The following is a 21,041-nucleotide window of genomic DNA, read 5'->3' as shown; positions in this document are numbered from 1 at the left end:
GGTAAACGTCTTGGAAGCGAGGGCTTGAAAAGAGAAGTGCTATATCGTGATAAGAAGCGGGACAAAAAGTTATTTTCAGTTCCTATCAAGTGTGCACCACCGCGCAGTTTTAGCAGGTGCATGGGCTGAAATGGCTAAATGAAAGTAACATTCCCTGTCAAAAAGGATTAAGTAGAGTATGACTTATTTATTAATATAAAAATATCTCCACAGTTAAATATTTCAGCACGGCTCAGAGACTGGTCAAGGTAATCCATTTTCCGTTTGTGTGTGTGTGTGCGCGCGCGCGAGTGAGTGTGTATGTGCGTGTGGGTGTGCACGCGCATATGTGTCTATGAGAGAGAGCAAGCCGGAATAAAAGATGGACAAGGACAATAGTATGAATGAACCAGTTATGAAAAATTAAAATAGCTCAGTAAAAGAGAGGTAAACATAATCAGCTGTATTATTCTGTTCTTGATTTAAATGCACATTAGAAATGCTAGAGCTGAATAGAATATTTGGGCTGAATAGAAATTAGTTCTGCTGGTAGTCAACAGGAGGGTATTGCAGAAAGTGGGTTTAGAGAGAACTCAGAGTTCGTTAACTCAGAGCAAGTAGTAAACCTCCTAAAAGAAGAGCTCTGTGGCTTCATTCTCCTAGCAAAACCATAGGGCTCTTTTATAGAGAGGTTTACTACTTGTTCTGAGTTAACTAACTCAGAGTTTTCTCTAACGCCGCTTTCTGGAACACCCCCCTGGTTTCGTATGTGTTTATTTATGTATTAATTTTGCTGTTAATAGTGCATGGAGGAGGTGTTCTGAAACATCCATGTTGCTGAGTTGTGTGATAATGCAACAAAACTGGCTTGCAGACATCTCAGCCACAACTCTTACCCCATCACATTAAAAGGTACAACACAGTGTATTCACCAAGACACTCAGACACATTCATATTACCACAGTTTTTTTCATACACAGCACTCAACACCTGATTAATCCACAACACTCATAACCAACTGATCTCACAACCAGAGAATTAAAGGAACTGATACAATAAACTGGTCAACAGGCTCTGAATGACACAGTCCCTTAGAAATTTTGAAAGCTTGCTTCACTCATTTTTTTTCTATTTGAAAACCAGTGATGTTTATCACTATCGTATCATTCGCTGAGTGCATGTCAGTACATTAATCCTGATAATAGCTGACCTTTTCATGCACCACAGTGACTTGAACTGAAGCTTGATTTATTCTTTTTACTGAGTGGGCCTCTCATCTGCTCTAATGGATATGGGGATCATTTCTGCTTACTCATCATGCAAAGGTCTTACAGTTTCAGAGACCTCCTGTAGGACATTGCGGGTCTAAGTGTGTGAATGGATATATCAACTGAATCTATGTTTTTTTTTCTACTGAAATGAGATGGGGTTTTTTTATCAAAGGAATTTTAAAACGTCTTATTCTCAATACAGATCAAATTTGAAGTCCTCAGAACCATGCCCATTTTCATTCAGACACACTAAAAGAAAGGGTGGCTTTAGCGAAAGCTACGCAAACCGCCATTATCTGTTTATCTAGAACTGTTCTATTTATTTCATATCAACACAAAATTGAATGAGTTACTGTAGATTGATCGTGTCGTTCATCCATGAGAAACGAACGGTTTTTTTTGGGGGGGGGGATGTTTGTATTAGCTCATAAACAAAAGTCTCCATTGATCGCAAATTTAAGGACTGGTTTGGTGTATATTGGTAACAGAATTCAGTTTAGTCCAGATCGAGTCTGAAACATTCAAGATACTACTGGATAGTGTGTTATACGGGTCATGTAAACAGTTGATACTGTACCGACACGGGATCTATTTGAAGTAGCACAGGGGGAGGTTTCATTTTGATTGAAAGAAGAGAGACAAATGAAGCATAACTTTGACTGACGTAATCATAGATATAAACCAATAGACTTTCAAGAATCCTCGCTTTCTACTCTATCACAAACACATGTGGTAGCTACTATGCCAACTGAAGGAAAGTCGTACATCGGAGAAATATAGATCGGTCACATCAGCTCTCGAAATGCAGAATTTAGGATTTAATTATCTGCCGATCGTCACAGAAAAGGATGTCTCCTGAAATTCATAATAATAACTTTTTGTGTGAAAGACAATCTATTAAAATACAACGGGACTGTCTCGTTGTACCCTCACCACTAGAGAACATAGTCCGTCTAGTCGTTATGCGTTTAAAATAATATATAGCAACTTCATAAAGAGGTAAAATGTACTTCGTTGCCGGAGAGCTGTGGAGGATATTTGCCCCCTTCGTTCCAAGGTTTGCTCAACTGATTTAAACGATCACATTTACGTTTACTTACTTTTTACGTCTTAACAGTTGTGTTTTCAAGTCCCTTCAATACATGGATTAACCAGGCGCATGCGAGATTTCAAGGGTCAAACCAATGTGTGTGTGTGTTTTTATTGAGTATATATATGATTACACACTGACATACTGTTAATACAACTTAGTGTTGTGTGGTCTAAGTTTTTTTTTAACTGAACATTTTGGTGAAATTTAATCTATGAAGTGGATAATCTGGCAGCTCTGGCAACCCAAAGTTTCAACTAATGAGAGAGACTACATGTCCCAAGTCCACTTCTAACATATAATTTTAACTAACTGAGGAATGATTTTCCTGCTCTCTCAAACCTATGGGTGTCGGTAGAATAATTCAAAGTGGTCGTTAGCTTGTGCCTGAGGCCTCGCAAGACAAAAATCTTCACATGGGAATCTACGTTTAAATGTTTAATGTTTTTTCAGAAACGTGTTGCAGAGGAGGTTTTGTAGCAGTTCTTTAGCAGCTGAAGGGACCATCTTTGCGCTGTCGTCAGGGCAAGGCAGATGCGGCGTTGCCGTGATACGAGTCAGCGGTCCTGACTCTGCACACGCTCTGCGCACTCTGACGGGAAGGACCCGTGACCTCCTGACACCACGCGTTGCTCACCTCTGTAGCATCCGCCATCCCCGCTCTCACGAGCTGCTGGACCGAGGCCTGGTCCTGTGGTTCCCAGGTTAGGTGTCATTTTAAGGCGTTCCTCCACAGCTCCATTCCTGGATGGCAAAACTCCTTTCCCTTTTTTTTTTTGACTCTCACCTCAAAATCACAGGCCCGTTTGTACCTGGGAAACTAGTGTGTACCCTGTTTGACCAATCAGAGTCCACAGCGGTTGGCCGGTACGGAAACCAACAGGATTTCAGTCCTCCAGGACTAGATCTGGGGAACCTTTGATATAATTTGGTAAATTTATATTCTCGGTGGAAAGTGCACGTGGCTGAACTTAACATACTCTGTTTCCCTCAGGTCCTCATAGCTTTACTGGGGAAGACAGTGCAGAGTTTCACGTACATGGGGGACCTGCGGTTATTAGTGGGGTCTTACAAGCTCTTGGTAAGTTCATGCTCTATAGAGATCGTCATGTACTATGTTTGGCCCCTGTCAATCATGTTACATTATCTGTTCTTATGTGCATATATAATGTTTTGCTTGTGGTAACAGTTAAGTCTCCCTCCTGGTATTAGTAAAGTGTCCATCTAACCATAGGCGCTTTCGGACCAAACAGTTCTAGGGTCTCATTTGATAGGAACTACCCCCTGGGGAGCTTCCCCTAGAACTACATACGTTCTAGGGCTTTTTTTCTGTTTGCATTCGCACCGCCAGTAGGAACGCTAAGTGACGTAAGCCGGTATAGCAGCTAAGAGCTGTTGTTTACGACTAACCAGGACAGCTGCACATTTTAAGTACAAATTTAATGACTTTTAAGAACTTTTAAATACCTCCAAAGGGAAAAAAAATACCATTACTGCGGCAAAAGAAATCGACAAACTAGACTACAGTATACACAATTAATGAGTTTTATTGAATTTGAATGACAGAAATATTGAGTGCACATTAGATAACATATAACTGACTTCTCATTACTGAAAATAAAACGGTATGGCGATAGACCCAGTCCAATGGAAAAAAATGTCCCCCTGCATTTATGCATTTGCCACCGCAGTACCGTTTGCCTGACGCTTGGTCGCAGCATCGCGGGTTGTTTTTTTTTTTTTTTCCTTTTTCCCCGCCGCGGCCCTCAAATCGTAAGCTGGATAAACATATTCTTATTTTAGGTTAAAATGCGGATCACAGCCACACAAGCCACACATCTGTATCTGTAAGTTCTCTTTCAAGTCTATCGTGTCTGTAAAATATCACCAGGTTTGAAATACAGCAATTTACCACCAGAGGGCAGTGAGTGATTAATTGTGAGCTCTTACTATGGAATTCTCTGCACCGCAGGCTTGTTACATCCTCCCAACCAAACGTACTAAGATCACTGTTTTTTTTCCCCCTCTGTTAATTCCACCTCAAAAGTGTCATAGCCTTGCCCAATGAGTCCCCAAAAAGCAGCTTTCTCCTGTGTTCCTTTGTTGTTTTTTTTTAAATTTCCCCAATTTTCTTTCCAATTACCCATTGTCTCTCAAAAGTGGCAACCACCTTAACTGAGGCGAGTGATGTACTTCCTCTCCCACAACAGCACACTCATTTAATAGACCAACACTACCTCTTTGTCTGCCACACCGAAAGATAATTATCAGATGCACCATGCAACATCTCTTTGCTTAGTCTGTTTCTATTCAAATTGATTGTGATCTCTGCTGTGATTTCCAGACAACGTAGACTTTTCACTCAGTCTCATTTCATTTCTCTTAAGTCCGGCGTAGTATGCAGTGCGTGTGCTTTGCCATTTTGCCGTGTGTTATGGCATGCAGGGTTCAGAAAAGAGGAAGAGAGCTCTGATTTTGTGTTTTATGTTATTTGCTTTAGCAGTTGATCATAGTCAAAACAACGAAATCAAAGGTGCATAAAGTCAAAGGATAAAAAAAAACCCCAAACATTTCCTGCAAGCATGAAATAATGACCATTAGGGACTGTTAGACATCTGTTAGACAACTTCATGTTTGAATCATTCACATTTGGGCTTGTAATGTGTTGTTTTGTGTATGTGTTTGCGTGCGTTTGTGTGTATGTGCGTGTGTGTGTGTGTGTGTTTTTTTGCGTGCGTGTCAGGAAGTCTCGCAGGTTTAAGGCCAGCTGAAGCTGGAGAGTTTACCCGTCGAGCCTTCCACGCTGGCAAGCTGGACCTTACGGAGGTGGAGGGGCTGGGAGACTTGATTCATGCAGAGACAGAGGCCCAGAGGAGGCAGGCACTCCGGCAGATGGCGGGCGACCTGGGTCGTCTCTACAGCAACTGGAGCCAACAGCTGAAGACAGTGCGTGTGCTCTTTTGGCAGCTGTGCTTGGTTCTGGTTCAGTGACTGCGCGGAACATTTTGATCTAGCTAAATCTGGTTATAACCCTGTACTGGTTTCTCTAATAAGACATGGTTTGAATGTAACTATAGCCATACGTTTCTTCTGCTGCCTGTGTGTCAGTCCCTGAGGCAGTGAGCAGATGAAACTGTGAAGTATTAAGGACGAAGGATTCATACAGATATTCACCTCTTGCTAACCCTCCCAGTTTGCATTTCTCGGGTTAAAAAATGTGAAGAGTCGTTAACTCAAAAGCCTTTGCTAAAAGCCAAAAGACTTTGTAAGCCGGAGAGATATGGTGTGATGTGGCATGTTCATTGACTGCGTAGATTTACCTGCATGTTCTTTTGAAGTTCTTATTCTTGGGACATTCATTGTATTTTGCCAGTTTCTTGTTTAAAGCCCCTGGGGATTCCTTGTTGTTGCATCTTTATCATTTTTCCTTTGTTTTATATTGACAAGAGTGAATAGTGTGTGTGACGTGACTGCTGGCTTCAGGGTGTTGTGGCGTTCGGAGCAGTTGCATCCAGAGTGAATGTGAGTCTTTGGTTTTAAACGAATGTGTGAATTGTGAACATGTTTGGTTTAAGTGTGTTTGGCCTGAGCATGTCTGGAGCAAGCATGTTCGGAGTCAACAGGTTAGGTGTAAATGTCTGAAGTGTGTGTTTTTGACTGAGCTGGTTTTGGTGCCCTCGTATATTTGGAGTGAGGTGGTTTGGTTGAGTGTATGTTTGGAGTGCAGTGGTTTGGTAAATAAATATTTGGAGTGAAGTGGAATGGTGAATGTATGTTTAGAGTGAGGTGGTTTGGCATGAATTTATCTTGAATGAGCTTATTTGGCGAGAGTGTGTTTGCAGCGAGCTGGTTTGGTGTGAGAGTGTGTGTGGTATCAGTGTGTTTGAGGTGACCGTGCTTGCCATGAGCAAGTATGGAGTAACCTGCTTTGGATTGGGGTAAGCGTGTGGTAGTTGTGAATGTATTTGCAGTGATATTGTTTAGACGGAACGTGTTCATTGTGCGAGCTGTGGACAGCTTGCTGATTTGTCAGGCGGCTGAAGTCATAGGTGAAGAGACAGGATATCCTGTTCTGGATACGTTCCAGCCTGTCTCGTTGCAACCAGTGTTCTCTAAGGTATAAGCTTACTGAGTGATTCCCCGTTACATTGGTCCGTTGATCTGTCAAATCGCCAATTGCTCTGTTTTCAGAGGTCAGGCAAAAATGAATGTCAGCCATCCGGAGGGCTGCTCCCACTGTTTTATATTTTTCATTTCACAAAAATTTCAGCCATGCACCGAGAGTCATTCCTTTCAGTCATCACTCGCCCCACGTTGACCTGAATACCGTTGAAGATTTTTATTTTTTTTTCTTACTCTGTGCTGTATATGTTTTAAGCCTCCGTGTTCTGCTCTGTTCTGTTCTGTTCTGTTCATGTTCTGTTCCGTCCTGTTCTGTTCTGTTCTTTTCTTCCTTTTTGGAAGAGAAAAGCCACTACACCCGTGATACCAGTGAAACCCTGTCCTTTCGTAAGCTCTTTGTTTTTGTTTGTTACCCCAGTGCCTGGCGCACGCGGAAGCGTTCATCGACTTCGGTGAAGATGAGCTCATTGAGGATGGCCTCTTAAATCAGGGTACGTCTTCTTATTCTGGACAATAACACTGGATGTGTACCCCACCCCACCCCCACCCCCACCCCCACCCTCACCCTCGCCACCCCCACCGAGGGCTTTCTTTAGTTTTCCTGTTTGCATCAATACGAAGGAGTGACCGGGCCTGTAAGGAGAACGTATAAGATTCAAAGTGCTGAAAGAGAAGTTTCCTGAAAGGAAATTCGGGGGAAAAAAGTACCACAAACGCAACAAAGCGTCTGCCTTTTTTTTTTTTTTTTTTTTTTTTCTTCTCTCGGTTTAAGCATGCCTCAAGATTCAGGACACAGGAATCTACCGTCAGCAGCTCTATCTTAAGCTGACACACACTTTTGTTATATGTTCCCACCTGTCTCCTCCTCATTCTTTAGTTTTCATCACAAACCTGATGGCTAGGTGCTCATTGTATTATTGTTGTATTGTGAACAGGTTCTCAAGGGAATTTAGGGAATCTCTTTGTGCGTTGAGGAAAAAGTTTGTCGTTTGACCGTCTCCTTCCGTTTGGTGCTGTTGGATGAGCTAGGTGACAGACGTCATGCCATCCTGGGAAAACAAAAACAATGATTATTATTTTTCCTTTGGGCGCGCTTATATTTCTTTGGATGCTTAAACAGTTTGTCACTACTTTTTTTTTTTTTTTCCCCCAGTTGTACCAATGTCAAATTTCCAAAGATTCACATAAATGACTATTTCTGGGTTATTTTGTAAAAAAAAAAAATCCCTGTTTGAGAAACGGTACATCTTAAGTAAGAAAACATCCTGGCTTTTGGTTTTGTACAGGTTTTTTTTTTAATGTTTATTTGGATTACAAAATGAGGGAGACTTTATTTTAAGAGAGGTTTATGTAATGGGAGTGCGTAGGAGACTAAATTCTGCTGTGTGTCTCCTTCAGTCGACAGCACTGTCTCTCAGCTAAGGGTCGAAATCCAAAAGCACCTTCACGATAACCGGAGGGGGGAGATGCTTCGCAGCGGTGTGCAGTTGGTCCTAGCAGGCGCTACCAATGCTGGGAAAAGCAGTCTACTCAACATAATCTGTAAGGCGCAAGGAATTTTAGCATACTACTTCACTGTTGCCTGGAAACGCCGTATAATTTAGGTTAAATTCATGAATCCACAATTGCTGAACAGCGCACGAAGCACTGTTTAATTCTGCCCCCCCTTATAGAAGTACAGTTTTGAAGTACTTACTTAATTCAAAGGTATTATCAATAAAATACTTAAGTATGCCATCGTCTCTCTTCGTACTAGTCGAGATTAATAATATGATTAATGGGCTGCCGAGAGTTCAGGTCCTGGTCAGAAATTCTGACACCCTCATAGGTCAGAGGTTAAAACTCCTGGTCTGGCTCTGGTCCGACAGACGTTATACATCCAATAGAACTGGGGATGTGTGGCTATGGCAGGGTTTCCTGTCCCGTGTAACCCTCATTCATTAGTCTTCACATTAATTCCTGGTATTGTTGCTCCTTAAGTGTAGAAAAGCATGTGCAATCCTCCATTACTTTTTGGTATAGGATGTACAGGATCTTCCTTAACAGTGTGAAACAATAGCTGAATTTTAGGGAGTAGGACACCTTCTCTGAAGATCCTGGCTGTTCTGGGAAGTTTGACTGTACGCATTGTATGTTACTTTCAAGATATTACAGCTAAAACAATGACGGTGCCGTCGTGAATGTAAGGCACCTCAAAAATACTGGGAAGAACAGCGTGAAATCTTTGAGAAGGTTGAAGAGGTGATCAGGTTACAACTTTGATAACATGGCTGCTCCCTCCTTGGGTTCAGTGTCACAGTCTACCCATGTGCATTTGCTAATGTGATTATTTTTGCATCTCACAAATGTTGCGCAGACATTGCCCTTGTGCATTGTGGACACCTCTCATTTAAGATTCCCCCCTTTTGCTTGTGCGAAGTTGACAAATTCTCCTGACAAATATTCCGTGAAAAACCTGACTCCTTTTGCTGCGCAGTCAGTAAGGATCCCTTGTTAGTCCCACACCAGCATTAATAACAGACAACCGTTCTTCCATAGTCTCATATATAGTTTCAGAACTGCAAACATAATTTGTGGAGTGCAGAACAAAAGTTTGGGCTGATATCTAGTGTGTGCTGAGATGCTGTTTGCATGATTATGTCATATCTGCTTCACTGCTTCATATCTGCTTCATTACATGCTTACGTCGCACTTATTCATTCAGCTGACGTTCTTACTCAGAGTGTCTCAACAATTTTAACCGTGCCCGATGTCGCAATCGTCTAGAGCAGTTCACTACTTTGCCTGGGACACTAGCAGAAAACCACCACACTTGCGATTCAAACCCAAAAAACGTCTGAATATGAGGCTTGTTCTGTCACCACCGGGCCACCTCCGATTGTTTCCGACGTGCAGGTGGAGTGAAGCGAAATCATTATTGTTTTGCTCTTTGAGATGGAAGTCGCGTACAATACGTGCAGTTGGCTCTCTCAGACCAGCCGAGGTCTTCACAGACCACAACTCTCACTCTGTGACGCTCAGCCATTGTTTATCCGTGCCGAGGAAGATCCTGTACATTTCATACTAAACATATACAACTTGGTATTCGAAAATTGCACATACCTTTCTACACTTAATGAGAAACAATACCAGGAATAAATGTGAGGACTGATAAATGAGGCTCACACAGAACAGGAAACCCTTCCATAGTCACACATCCCCAGTACTATTGGATGTATAACGTCTGTGGGACCAGAGCCAGATCAGGAGTTTTAACCTCTGACCTAGGAGGGTGGCAGTATCTCTCATACAGGCCTGAGCACTTAGATAAAAAATAATTACTTCTTATACTAACTACCATAAGAATACATATAGAAAGAGGAAATGCATTGTGAAATATTTAAGTAATTAAGCAATATTGTTTCAATTAAGTAATGTTGTTTCAGATGAATTATAACACGTCAAATTGCTTTTGTGCGAGACATTGGAGCTTAACCGTCCATAAAAAAAAAAAAAAAAAAAAAAAGAAGTTTCAGGAGTTTCGACTTGGCTGATTCAGCCCTCAAGAGTGCAGCATCACATGCTTCAGTGCTCAGTGTACCAATTCATTTATCATAATACAGTAAAGTTGCTGCTCTATACAAACGGAACTGGTTACGATTAGCCACTCTTGCTAATCAGCGCGCTTGTGTCCCCTCCCCCAGGTCAGCGTCCCGCAGCCATCGTGTCTCCCGTGGCAGGGACCACCAGAGATGTTGTGGAGACGCATGTAGACATCGGTGGATTCCCAGTGGTACTGAGTGATACAGCAGGGCTGAGAGACACGGAGGACATTGTGGAGAGAGAGGGAGTTCGCAGAGCACGGCTCACGTACGTGTCTGGAGGGAGACTATGGAGGGGGGGAAAAAAAAAAAGGGTTAGAGGAAACCAGACAGCAATTCAAATAAACATTCTGAAGTACAATTTATTTTTCAATTCAAGTGTAACCAACAGACGGAAATGTTCCTTTTTTGTTTTGAGTTACAGAAGAAGGAAACAATCACTCTTAGCATTTGTCCGAATGTAATTGAGTATAGCCATAGGTATGTGCTCTGTCAGTTTTGTTTAAATTTTTTTTGTCATTTTGTTTAGCAAACATACAGATATAAAAATACCCATCATAAATATTTCACATGTTATGCAATGCACTTTTTGGCCTCAGTTGCATAATATTTGCCTAAAAAGGGGGAACAACGAGTGCACATTGTCCCCGATTTAGAGATTACAAGAATACGCACATACAGACAGGCACACACCTATGTATCCTGACCAGCTGCTTCCACTGTTTACCTTAGAACTGAAAGCCAAAAGGGGGCACATTTTTCTGCTAGCTTGTCACTGTCTGACAGCAGAGGCTGCTGGGAGGTGCAGTGCTTATGTAGGGGCTGAAAAAAGGCTCAAGAATTGTGACCTGGCACAGGAAGGAGATTTGAAGAATAAGCATCCGCCGACTCTTTCGCAGGGTGGAGAACGCAGACTTGACACTGGTCATCATCGATTCAGCTCTGCTTCCTCCAGATCCCCATGCCGCACCCGACTTCCTCCGTGATCACCTGAGGAATACGCTGTCCGCTGACAAGGATCTGGCCGCTGCACAAAACTGTCTGATGGTACTTAACAAAAGCGACCTCCTCACAAGAGAGCAGGTCAGCAGCATTTGCAGAGTACTCAATCAGACCCCCAGGTTACCCAGCGCCTGCTTTCTGTCCTGCCTAACTGGGCATGGCTTGGAAGAGTTTCTGACATTGCTGAGGAGCAAAGTGACTTCTTTGTAAGTATTAACAGTTAGATCACATGTTAAATCGAACTTTCCCGATTTGAAAATGTCGCTTGTAATTTGAAACACGTAACACTGTTTATGTTTGGGTCCAAGATGCGGAGACCCTTTGGTTGGTAGTCCCAGTCTGACCCAAGCTCGACATCGGACTCACCTGGAGAAGGCTGTGAAAGCGCTTGGGCAGTATCAGCAGTATCGAGAGGTGGACTTGGCATTGGCGGCGGAGGGCCTTCGGTTGGGCCTCACCAGCCTGGGCAGAATAACAGGCAGAGTGGACCCTGAGGAGATTCTGGATGTAATTTTCAGAGACTTCTGTATTGGAAAATAAAATAATATGACTACGCCAAAGGGTTTGGTTTTGTTGGAATGAGGCAATAAACTTATTTATTAACATATTTTACCCCATTTTGTAATGGCTAATTCTTTGTTCTGTCATAAGTAATGACTGTGCAGATACTAGTAGTCACTGAGGTGGGGTAACCGTATTGGGGGGATAACCTCGTCATACTACCACTTTACTAGTTGTAGTACTGGGATTCAGATTCACAACTTCAGGAATATACCACTGCCCCATTTTGTTGTCCTTGTGATGTTGTCTTTTCTTTGTGCTTGCCTCTGATGTGACTGATGAATCCCTTTATCTGACTGAAAAAGTGATATATGCTCATTTATTTTTTTGATGCATGCTCCCAGATTCAGACATTTCAAGGTGCTGCTTCCCATTATATCCAAGAGAGGCAATACTTTAAAAAAGAAGTGCTGGTGTGAAATTGTCCGTTAGTACGAAATTATTTGATCACTATGACATCTGTGTCTAATAGCTATAGCAGGTAAGCGGGCATAAGAGTTAGGGCACAACAAGGTATTGAGCCCTTTTTTATTGAAAAGGTTGATAATGTTTATTTTGTGTATTTGAATCATTCATTTACGTTTTCCCAGTGGTGTAGTATTAGCTGACGACTGATGTCTGCGGTCTCAATAGAGCTGGCTGTTAACAGTTTTTTTTTTTTTTTTTTTGGAAGTTGCCAAATACTTGAAACTGAAGTTGAGACTTAAATCTGTCATTAAGGTATTTTCTCATCATACATACTCTATTATTGATGCAACCTTAATTGAGTCAAGCCCTACATAGTCTTTGCACTGCCGTTTTAGTTCAGCACAGTTTGTGTTTAAGAAGGGTAAGAACAGGTGTGCTCTCCAAACAAGATAGGCCTTTGTAGCCTAAGCTAGTCTATAATCTTTGTTCATATATGCAAATATATGCTGAAAAAGGTTCTGACGTTTCACATTACTGTTCCAACATCCTTGTGTCCCCCTCAAAGTAGTTAAGGCACTTTTTCCACCCTTCTTAACTCTCCGCCCAACCACCAACCAAAAAAGAAGCCATCTCTTGACCTTACTCTTTGCAAAAGCTATTGACCAGTATCCCTGCTCCTTTTCCTTTCTAAAACAATTCAAAGTCTTGTTTTTGATTGGCCAAGTGGACTGTGTCAAGTTAGGCTTTGTGAATAGCCACACTTATGAGACTCTCTCCCCCATGATGGTCACCGATACCTACCAGTCTTCTATGGTGGCTGATAGGTCATCTGTCCTCATACTTGATCTTTCTGCTGCCTATGAACCACATCACATCTCAACGGGCGTTCCTCAAGGTTCAGTGCCTGGCCCGCTCCTGCTTGTTCTCTACCCTACCTCTCTTGGTCCATTTGTCAAGTTGCATGTTCTTTCCTGTCACTGCTATACTGATGATACTCAGCTCTACATCCTCTCCTCCCCACATTTACTAGCATTCCAGTGTGGATTGCAGCCTGTCTTGCTGATATGTCCAGGTGGATGGCTGGTCATCACCTCCTTGTCAGTCTCTCCAAGTCAGAGTTCCTGACCCTTCCAGCACCAGTCCCACAAGACATCTCAGTTAAGATAGACTCTTGGTAAGGATGCTTCAACAAGATGAGAAACCTGAGAGTGATGGAAGATGACGCTCTGGTGTCTTTGCTGACCACATCATGGCAGTCACACAATCATGTAGACAGCTTCTTTACAGCAGGAGGATCAGGTCATTGTTTGTTTGTCCAGCGCACGAGGCGGCCTTTATTCCGGGCGCTGGTCATTTCTTCCATGAACTGCAATGCATTCCCAACCGGTCTCGCCGCGTGTTCGATCTGTCTACTTGAGAGGATTCAAAATGAAACAGCTTAGTTTTTAAACTACCCAAATTACTGCACGTCATTCCATTCTATATCTCCCTCCTCTTGCTGCCTGTTGCTTTCCATGTCAGGTTCCAGACCTTCCTTTAGAATGGCCAGTGGAACCGCAATTATCTACGTCCAATCTGCGATCAAACCATACATGCCATGGTTCCTGCTTAAGTCTGCTTCATCAGGGTGTTTTGCGGTACCAACTGGGTGTAGAACGAGGCCTCAGCATTGAATCTTTTCACACCTAGCTCCAAAATGACAGAATGAGTTGCTCCTCTCCATCAGATCATCAGATAATCAGACACGTTTACCACATTGAAAAACAGGCCTCTAAACTTACCTTTTTCACACTTTAAATAAATAATGCAAAACAAACAAAAACACATTTAAAAACAAACAAATAAATAAATAAATGGCATAGCACAGAACTAAAACCATACGTGGTCCTTGGAGTGGTTCATGGAGTTAGCTTTGTGCACCGATACATTTTGCTGTAAGTCTATTCTCTGCGTTTTTTGTTTTTTTTTGTAGATTGCTTTGGACAAAAACATCTGGCAAAATGACTAAGTGTACATATAAGAAATTATTGTTAATGCAATACATGTTAATAGTTGGATGTGAATCGATATTAAAATGTCTTTTAAACAAGTCGATCATATCTCAACCAAGACTATGAAAAAGTCCCTTATGCTATTCCTGTCCTTGACACTTGAACACACTAACATTAGCCTGTTGTGTTCACCGAGAGAAAGACGGCTTGGTGCAGCTTAAGGAGGTGTTGTGTGGCAGTTTTCTTTGCCCTTTGTTCTCCTGTCAGTCTGTCCTTGATTTAAATATTTATGTTTCTCTGCTGAACTTCTCACCCCTCTGACGACATTGTCCTGTGTTTAGCAGAATGGACCCTGCCTCAGCGTGCTGTACCTTAAAGTCTTCCTACTATTCAATGACGATCTGCTGCTCCTCTGTAGTTAAGTCGTTAAAAGGTTAAAAAGGGGGTCTCACAAATCTAATTGTTGATGTTCGGGGGGCCCCTTTGAGCTCCACCTTGTTCTGTATGTACTGTACGAGAGCTCCGGACAGGGGTGTGCCCTCACGTCTCTATGCAAAACCTATCATTTTCAGTGAAGGGAAAGATAAATTACAATTTTGTACATTGAAGTGTTTGTGTCACGTGTAATCCCCCATGTTATGGGACAGGGAAATATTAACAACAACAACATAAAAAAAAAACTATATGTGATTTTAAATTTTGAAATAGTTTAGGTAGAGGAAAATTTGTAGGGACTGTTTATGGATGTAAAAAAAACAACAATAATAAAAAACAATGAATGGAGAATCTTCTCATTCTATAGGAGCGCTTTCTGCACGACTCTTGAAAAAATAAAATAAGATTAAAAAAAAAATCAGACCCAAGGAAACCCAAAGAAGGAGACTCCCTCGCCACTTGACCAGAGTCTGATATTTACCAGTTCACAAACAAATACACTAGATACAGGCCCTCCACAAAGAGATCTGTTTCTCACTGCTAACAGTACTTGTTGGCCTATGCATGTTTTATGCTGTATAAAAACAGGTCTGCTGCAAGTTGAACAAGAAACATACATAATGACTGTTTGTTTAACATGAAACTTTATTTACAAATCATTCTCAATAAAGTATGTACACAGTGCTTTGAAGAAAAAAAAAAGTAACACAGCAACAACAAAAGATAATATAATATAAAAAGCCAGTGGATGTTCTGCAAAACCCTGAAAGAGTGATAGAAAATTGACAGTCGTATTAGGGAACTCCAATAGACAGAAGCAAGTCTGAAAAGTGATTTGAAGAGGTCAATGAGTTTGAGGCACTAATGCAGTCAGGAAGACGGCTTGGGTCCCCTGACAATGTGTGTTTTGTGCCCTCTTGTCAATGGAGAAGCTTTTTTTTTTAGCAGATAACCCACGGCGCACATTAAAGAGCTGAACTTAATGAATGAGGATCTCGGGGGGGGGGGGGGGGGGGGGGGGGGTAGCTTTTAAATGTATTCACAGTGAACTTTTCCATCATTCTAGTGCTTCCCATAAATATTCATTCATCGCTGATGTCAGTTTAGAGAACAGAGATACAGGTGTAAATGTAATGAAAACAGTCAGAACAAGGTTGATTTTGTGTGAAATGCTTGGCTCAAAATCTATTCACACACATTAACAGATATATTCACAGTAAAGTAAACTACATATATGTGGCATACCCATACTAACCTGCTTAGTGATTTTTTTTTTTGATGGAGTAGCAACACTGAAACAGAGGCTGGTGCAGTGCTCATTTCACTTGCAGCAAACGTTCATCTATAAAACTCAGAGATTTACAGAACTGCATAACTCACCCGCACGGTCTGTAATTAATCAGCTTATTTTACAAAAAAATACATTAAACAAAGTTAATGTTATTATTATGACTTTAAAAAAACAAACATTTTATTTGGATATACTCAATAATGACACGAGAGAATGATAATAATAATAATAATAATAATAATAATAATAATAATAATAATACAGAACAATTCATCCAAAAAATGTATGTACAAATATCACATTATTGACATTATGTAGGTGTCAAAACTTTTATGGAAAAAGAACAGAGGCGTAAAAAAAAAAGAAAAAGAAAAAGAAAACACAAACACAGGCATTCCTCAGGTTCCCTCTTCACCTCAGGGGCTCATTACTCAAACAAATAGCACTCTGCCCTGACCCTGCTGAAGCACATATTACATAATAATCACAAAACAGTCGCGGAGAGTCAAGGTAGCCTGAACTCTTGCATCACGTGCTGGTCGCGCTGTCCGCATTGGAGACGAACATTATCCTCTCATCTCATCTATGGATCAGATGAGAAAAAATGTTCAGATAATTTACCTTATATTTGTATCCAAAGGACACGCTAGTTTAAGAAAGGCTGAGATTAAGTCCAATTTTTAAAGAGTCTTCAGTATTTTCGACAACGGACGTGCAAGCGCTTTTTGGCGCTCCGTGCCTTGAACTGCTTTGGAGTAAATTGCTCTGTTTAGGCACGTGATGACTTTCATTACACTCAGAAACGTTCCTTCAGTTTATTTAAATGCACCAATCTGTGTGTGTTTCTTCTGAATACAATGAGTTTTTTTTTAATTTGGAGTAGTTGTGAGTTGTTTTGAGATTGAAGACTGCAGATTTTTTTTATAGAGGCACAAACGTTTGGAGAGTTACTGAGCAAAACTGAGTTCGTCAATAAGAAATGGAAAGTCTGTGGTACTGCTTTGGATGGTAGAATATATATTATAGACTCCTCTCAAGTGACTATTTGGAAATAGTAAAATACAGTGGGAAACACAAGAGGACAAGAGCAGAACCACAGAAGTTCATGGCTGAAGTAGGACAAATAAATCCATAAATGAGTAAGAGGGTAAAGTAAGTTTTGAAAGAAAAATATACATAAACTTTGTTATTTAGCTGTATTCAAAAATGCCATTCAGATACCTTCAAGCCTATTTAGACGGAAGCTGAATCTGCTGAGGGCATTAGCAAAGTAGTCTATATATATAGTGCTATATATAATGCAATTTCAGCCGTCCCTGGCTGAGTTTATTCAGTGCAATTGTTTCATTGCCGTGTTATAGAGCTAATGCTTTTTAGCAGGGATTAATCGGACTTATCAAGAGACAACAGGTAGATGAACATGTCACATCAACCTTACCTGTGGGCGACTCAGGACTGGACGAGTTTGTGCTGCCACCATATCTCCGAGGATTTCCATCACCTTCCGTCTCTGCCGCACAGGTGAGCTACCGCTGACTGCTCCGCCTGGTTTTGGCATGGCGGACTGCCAAAAATCAACAGAAATCCCATTGTCCATTAGTAATGATTAATATTCGTGATGCGCAGTGATGAGCTGCCATTCATGCACATTAAAACACACAATATTAGATGGCTCATTGAGAGAATATCTCCAGTTGTTCTCTGCTGTCTTGCAAAAACTGTCTTACCTTAGGGGCGCAATTGGTCTGTGAAGCCCTCAGTTGTGCTAGCTGTCTCTCCATGAGCTCTTTAGCTTCTCTCATTCGGTTCTGTTCTCTCAAGAGCTTCTCTATTTGATTATCGTGGCTTTGCTGAGTCTCCTGCTGTAGACGGGCGGTTTCTGTGGCTAGGAGAGAACGACTCTTGTTGCACTCCTGCAGTTCGGTGGTCAGACGTGTGTTCTGCACCTCCAGGCGACTGCTAATGCTTTGGATATTGACCACCTGCTGGCCAACTATGTCTAGATAACTTTGGAACTTGTCCTCCACTTGTTTGGACAGGTTGGTGCAGCTGGAACGGATTTTGTCCATTTCATCCCTTTGCTTTTCACACGTGAGGTGAAAAGTGAAAGCGTTGGGGAACAAATTTTCGATCTTGGTCAAAAATTCTCTGGTGACAATATGAATACCTTCCAGTGGCTTGGCAAAGTCCTCTTTGCACTTTGTGACGTAAGTTTCAAGCTGATTCTTCAAATCGGTGTTTTCTTGCCTGAGCGAAATCGATGTCAAATAATGTTCGTTCTTTGCTCTAACTGCATTTTCCAAGTCAGTCTTGAGGTACTGCACTGTGGAACTGAAGTTGGCCTTGGTAATTTTATGGAGCTCTATCTGCTGCTGATACAGATTCTGTAAGCTTTTCAGCTCCCCTAGAAAAGCAAAGGCACAATATTACACAATTGTAAATGCACAGTTTATCATTTGTCATTGGTAAAGTAAACGTGGATATGAAATGCCTAAAAACTCACCGTTTGGAGTGTTGCTGGTCGCTGGACATTGAACTGGAGTGGCACGAGTCATCTCCATTTTCTTTTTCTCTGCCTCACAGACAGCCTAGAAACAGACACATTACTGTCAAGAATGCAACGCTTTACATTCAAAAGTTTGTAAGCATTTGATCTGCTTGTTGTGGAACTGGCTATTAAAATAAATACACAATTAGGTATGGGATTAAAATTTCTTTGAGGGCAACAGTTTTCAACATGCCTTTGTGAAATACACTTCTCAGACATTACTAGACAGAGCAAGCAACAATGTAACGTCTTTCAGTCAAACTTTCTAAAAAAACTAACCAAATCACACAGAACTACAAAATTAGCGATGTATTGCGTCTGATTGTAGAAAGGTGTTTATCTCATTATGATTTCAATTTTTTGTGGTAAAATTTGTGATACATTTGTGATCCATAGAAGTTAAATGACAAAATTTTTCTCTTGGTATTACAGTTCAGAGAAAAGCGCTCTTACCGCTTTTTGTGACTGAGACGTGCCTAGTGCTTTGGCTTTGGTCAGTTCATCGGTGAGCTTCTGCACATTCTTGTCAAGCGCATCTTTCTCTGCCGTCGTCTTGGTCAGTGAAGCCGTCAGGTCGGCTTTGTCTTTACGGAGTCCCATGTTGTCAGTGGAGAGTTTGTTGAAACCCTGTTCCAACTCTTCCACCCTCTTCTCCTCCGCTGATTTTTCTGGCTGCCCATACACCAAGAACAACACCAGACTGACTATAATAAGAGACTGGATCAACGAAGAAAAGAAAAATACTATCCTCATGTAGTAACCGCAACTTTTCCCTTTGGACTTGTGGATGTCCTTGGCTTCTAGACCGAACGTAGTGCGTGAATAGCTGTTGCTATACATCTCTGCTTAATCACAAGTAATCAAGAAGTATGAGGTGATTCCACGTTTTTTTGTTTGTTTGTTTTTTAGCGCGACAGTCCAAGATGCATGAAATTCAATTTGTCCGAAAGAACAGATTAATCTCTTAATGTGAACTGTCCCTGTCTCAGCAAAACTTTGCCAGTTCGCGAGTCCTGTGTCAAGATCGCAAGGTGTAAACAGTGCCAGAGCAGCATGGTCAGTAGTGTTTATATACACTGCTGCTTACTTCCTATGGTGTGTCTCCTTCCTGGACCTCCCCTGCACACAGCTCCCAAGGTTATCAAAACTTCACGCTATGCATTGCCCCAACTATAACTCTGAACATTAGAAATTCACCCTGCTTCAACCCTATGGCTGCTGGTGTTTCGGAAAACGCCGAATACTGACACAGCTATTTACACTGGATTTGACGTTTCATTGATTGTTCATCAAATAATCAAAAGCTAACGTACACCATATCAGTTACATTTTTAAGGTTATGGACTTGGTACATGAAAACAGGAGCACGGGTTTTATTTTTAAGTTGGTTGGAAAAACATCGATTTTCATAAATCCGTTTGTAATATTACAGGTTTCTACCAGGGAGTGGTCGTTTGACCTAACGGATCAAAGGTGCTGATGCAATCTACAATATATCATATCTCTGTTGTCACCACTTCATTAAGTGGTAATGACTGATTACCTCAGACCGTAATATCTTGTAAGACTGGGCGGACGCAGCTCATATTGCATGCGTGTCCTTTCGGTGGCCTTGTGCTTATTCAAGTGGATTTTATCCACTTGTATATGCTTCTCAATGTTGTTTGCTTCCCGGTCGTCATTTCAGTTTTTTTTTCTAAGTTAATTTGCATCATAACGCCAGGCTTCCCTGTTCTTTCCTAGATTGAATAAAAAAGCATACAGAAAAATGATGAAAATAATTCATGGAGACTGTATCCTGTTCAGGCCCACAGGCTATCGGTGGACTGAAATTCACAACAATGGAGCTCTGTCATCCTTTTTGGAGGAAAGAATAACAAATATTCCCAACAGTCCAGGAGGCTGTGTGTGCCTTTTGATCTTTAGTGTACTTGTTTGCTGCGATGACGTTCGAGCTGACACTCCAGGTTGGGAGGGGTGTGAAATGGGAAAATAACCAAAGCCAGGGGTTTTCCTGAAGGACATTGTCTCCATGCCAATCTACCCTGGCCGGAAAAATGTAATTTATGAAGGTATGACAAACACTGACTAAGTGTTTGGTCAGATCTCAGATGAACTTCAAGACAAAAACAGGAAGAAGCAAGGGGGGTGGTGTGTGTGTGTGTGTGTGGGGCGGGGGGGACCTCACTGTCATTAAATGATTTGTGGATATGATTAAAGATTGTGGAATGATGACACATTTCATTTCAGTGTCTTTGACTGAGACACTGGAATTTTTGCGTGTTTGATTTGTAACCACACTTCATAAAATCCACACCATTAATACTGGGATTAAGACGAAATGAACAACATCAACAACAATAACAACAATAACCAATATGCTACACTTGATAAACAAAACATAAACAAAGCAGTATCAAACAACTACAAAATAAATGTGACAGAAAGTTAAACATCTGGTGGAGGAAACATTTGCGATTCGAGTTCATTTATCTTGAGAAAAACACTTCGTGAAGACAATAAGTGGATAATTATGGATAACAGTGTCCAAGTCCTGGACATAATTTTTTTTTTATCAGATTTCAGACAGGCATCTTGAGGGTCTTAACGTTACTTAGCATTGTGTTTTCAATGATGGAAGACCTTCAGGGACAGGTACTTGACTTTATTAGATAACCAGATATGTGAAAACATGACACATAAGTACGCACTATAAATGGCCCTATCAAAATCCTGCCTGGCCTAGTAGTGGAATAAGAGGG

At 41.4% G+C, this 21,041-nt stretch overlaps 2 protein-coding genes across 2 annotated transcripts; one reads left to right on the top strand and one right to left on the bottom strand.

The window, feature by feature from the left end:
* The first annotated feature begins 2,151 nt into the window (after positions 1 to 2,151).
* Positions 2,152 to 11,585, top strand: gtpbp3 (GTP binding protein 3, mitochondrial). The gene is made up of 9 exons (XM_030784857.1): positions 2,152 to 2,307; positions 2,794 to 3,044; positions 3,335 to 3,421; positions 5,084 to 5,286; positions 6,881 to 6,953; positions 7,861 to 8,004; positions 10,146 to 10,311; positions 10,943 to 11,251; positions 11,354 to 11,585. Exons 1-9 carry the CDS (start codon positions 2,255 to 2,257, stop codon positions 11,583 to 11,585), a joined length of 1,518 nt encoding a protein of 505 aa, XP_030640717.1. The 5' UTR covers positions 2,152 to 2,254.
* Positions 11,586 to 17,256: 5,671 nt separating this feature from the next.
* plvapb (plasmalemma vesicle associated protein b) lies at positions 17,257 to 19,119 on the bottom strand (the record flags this gene model as incomplete). The annotated part of the gene is made up of 4 exons (XM_030784334.1): positions 18,733 to 19,119; positions 18,235 to 18,319; positions 17,459 to 18,135; positions 17,257 to 17,295 (listed from the first exon to the last, which is right to left on the bottom strand). Coding segments are annotated over exons 1-4 (1,188 nt in total), but the record flags the coding sequence as incomplete, so codon positions are not given.
* Between the last annotated feature and the right edge of the window lie 1,922 nt (positions 19,120 to 21,041).

Source organism: Chanos chanos, chromosome 9 (assembly GCF_902362185.1).
Source record: "Chanos chanos chromosome 9, fChaCha1.1, whole genome shotgun sequence".
NCBI classification, from domain to species: Eukaryota; Metazoa; Chordata; class Actinopteri; order Gonorynchiformes; family Chanidae; genus Chanos; species Chanos chanos.
The sequence above is the reverse complement of the archived record's forward strand: the minus strand, read 5'-3'. Positions and strand labels throughout refer to the sequence as shown.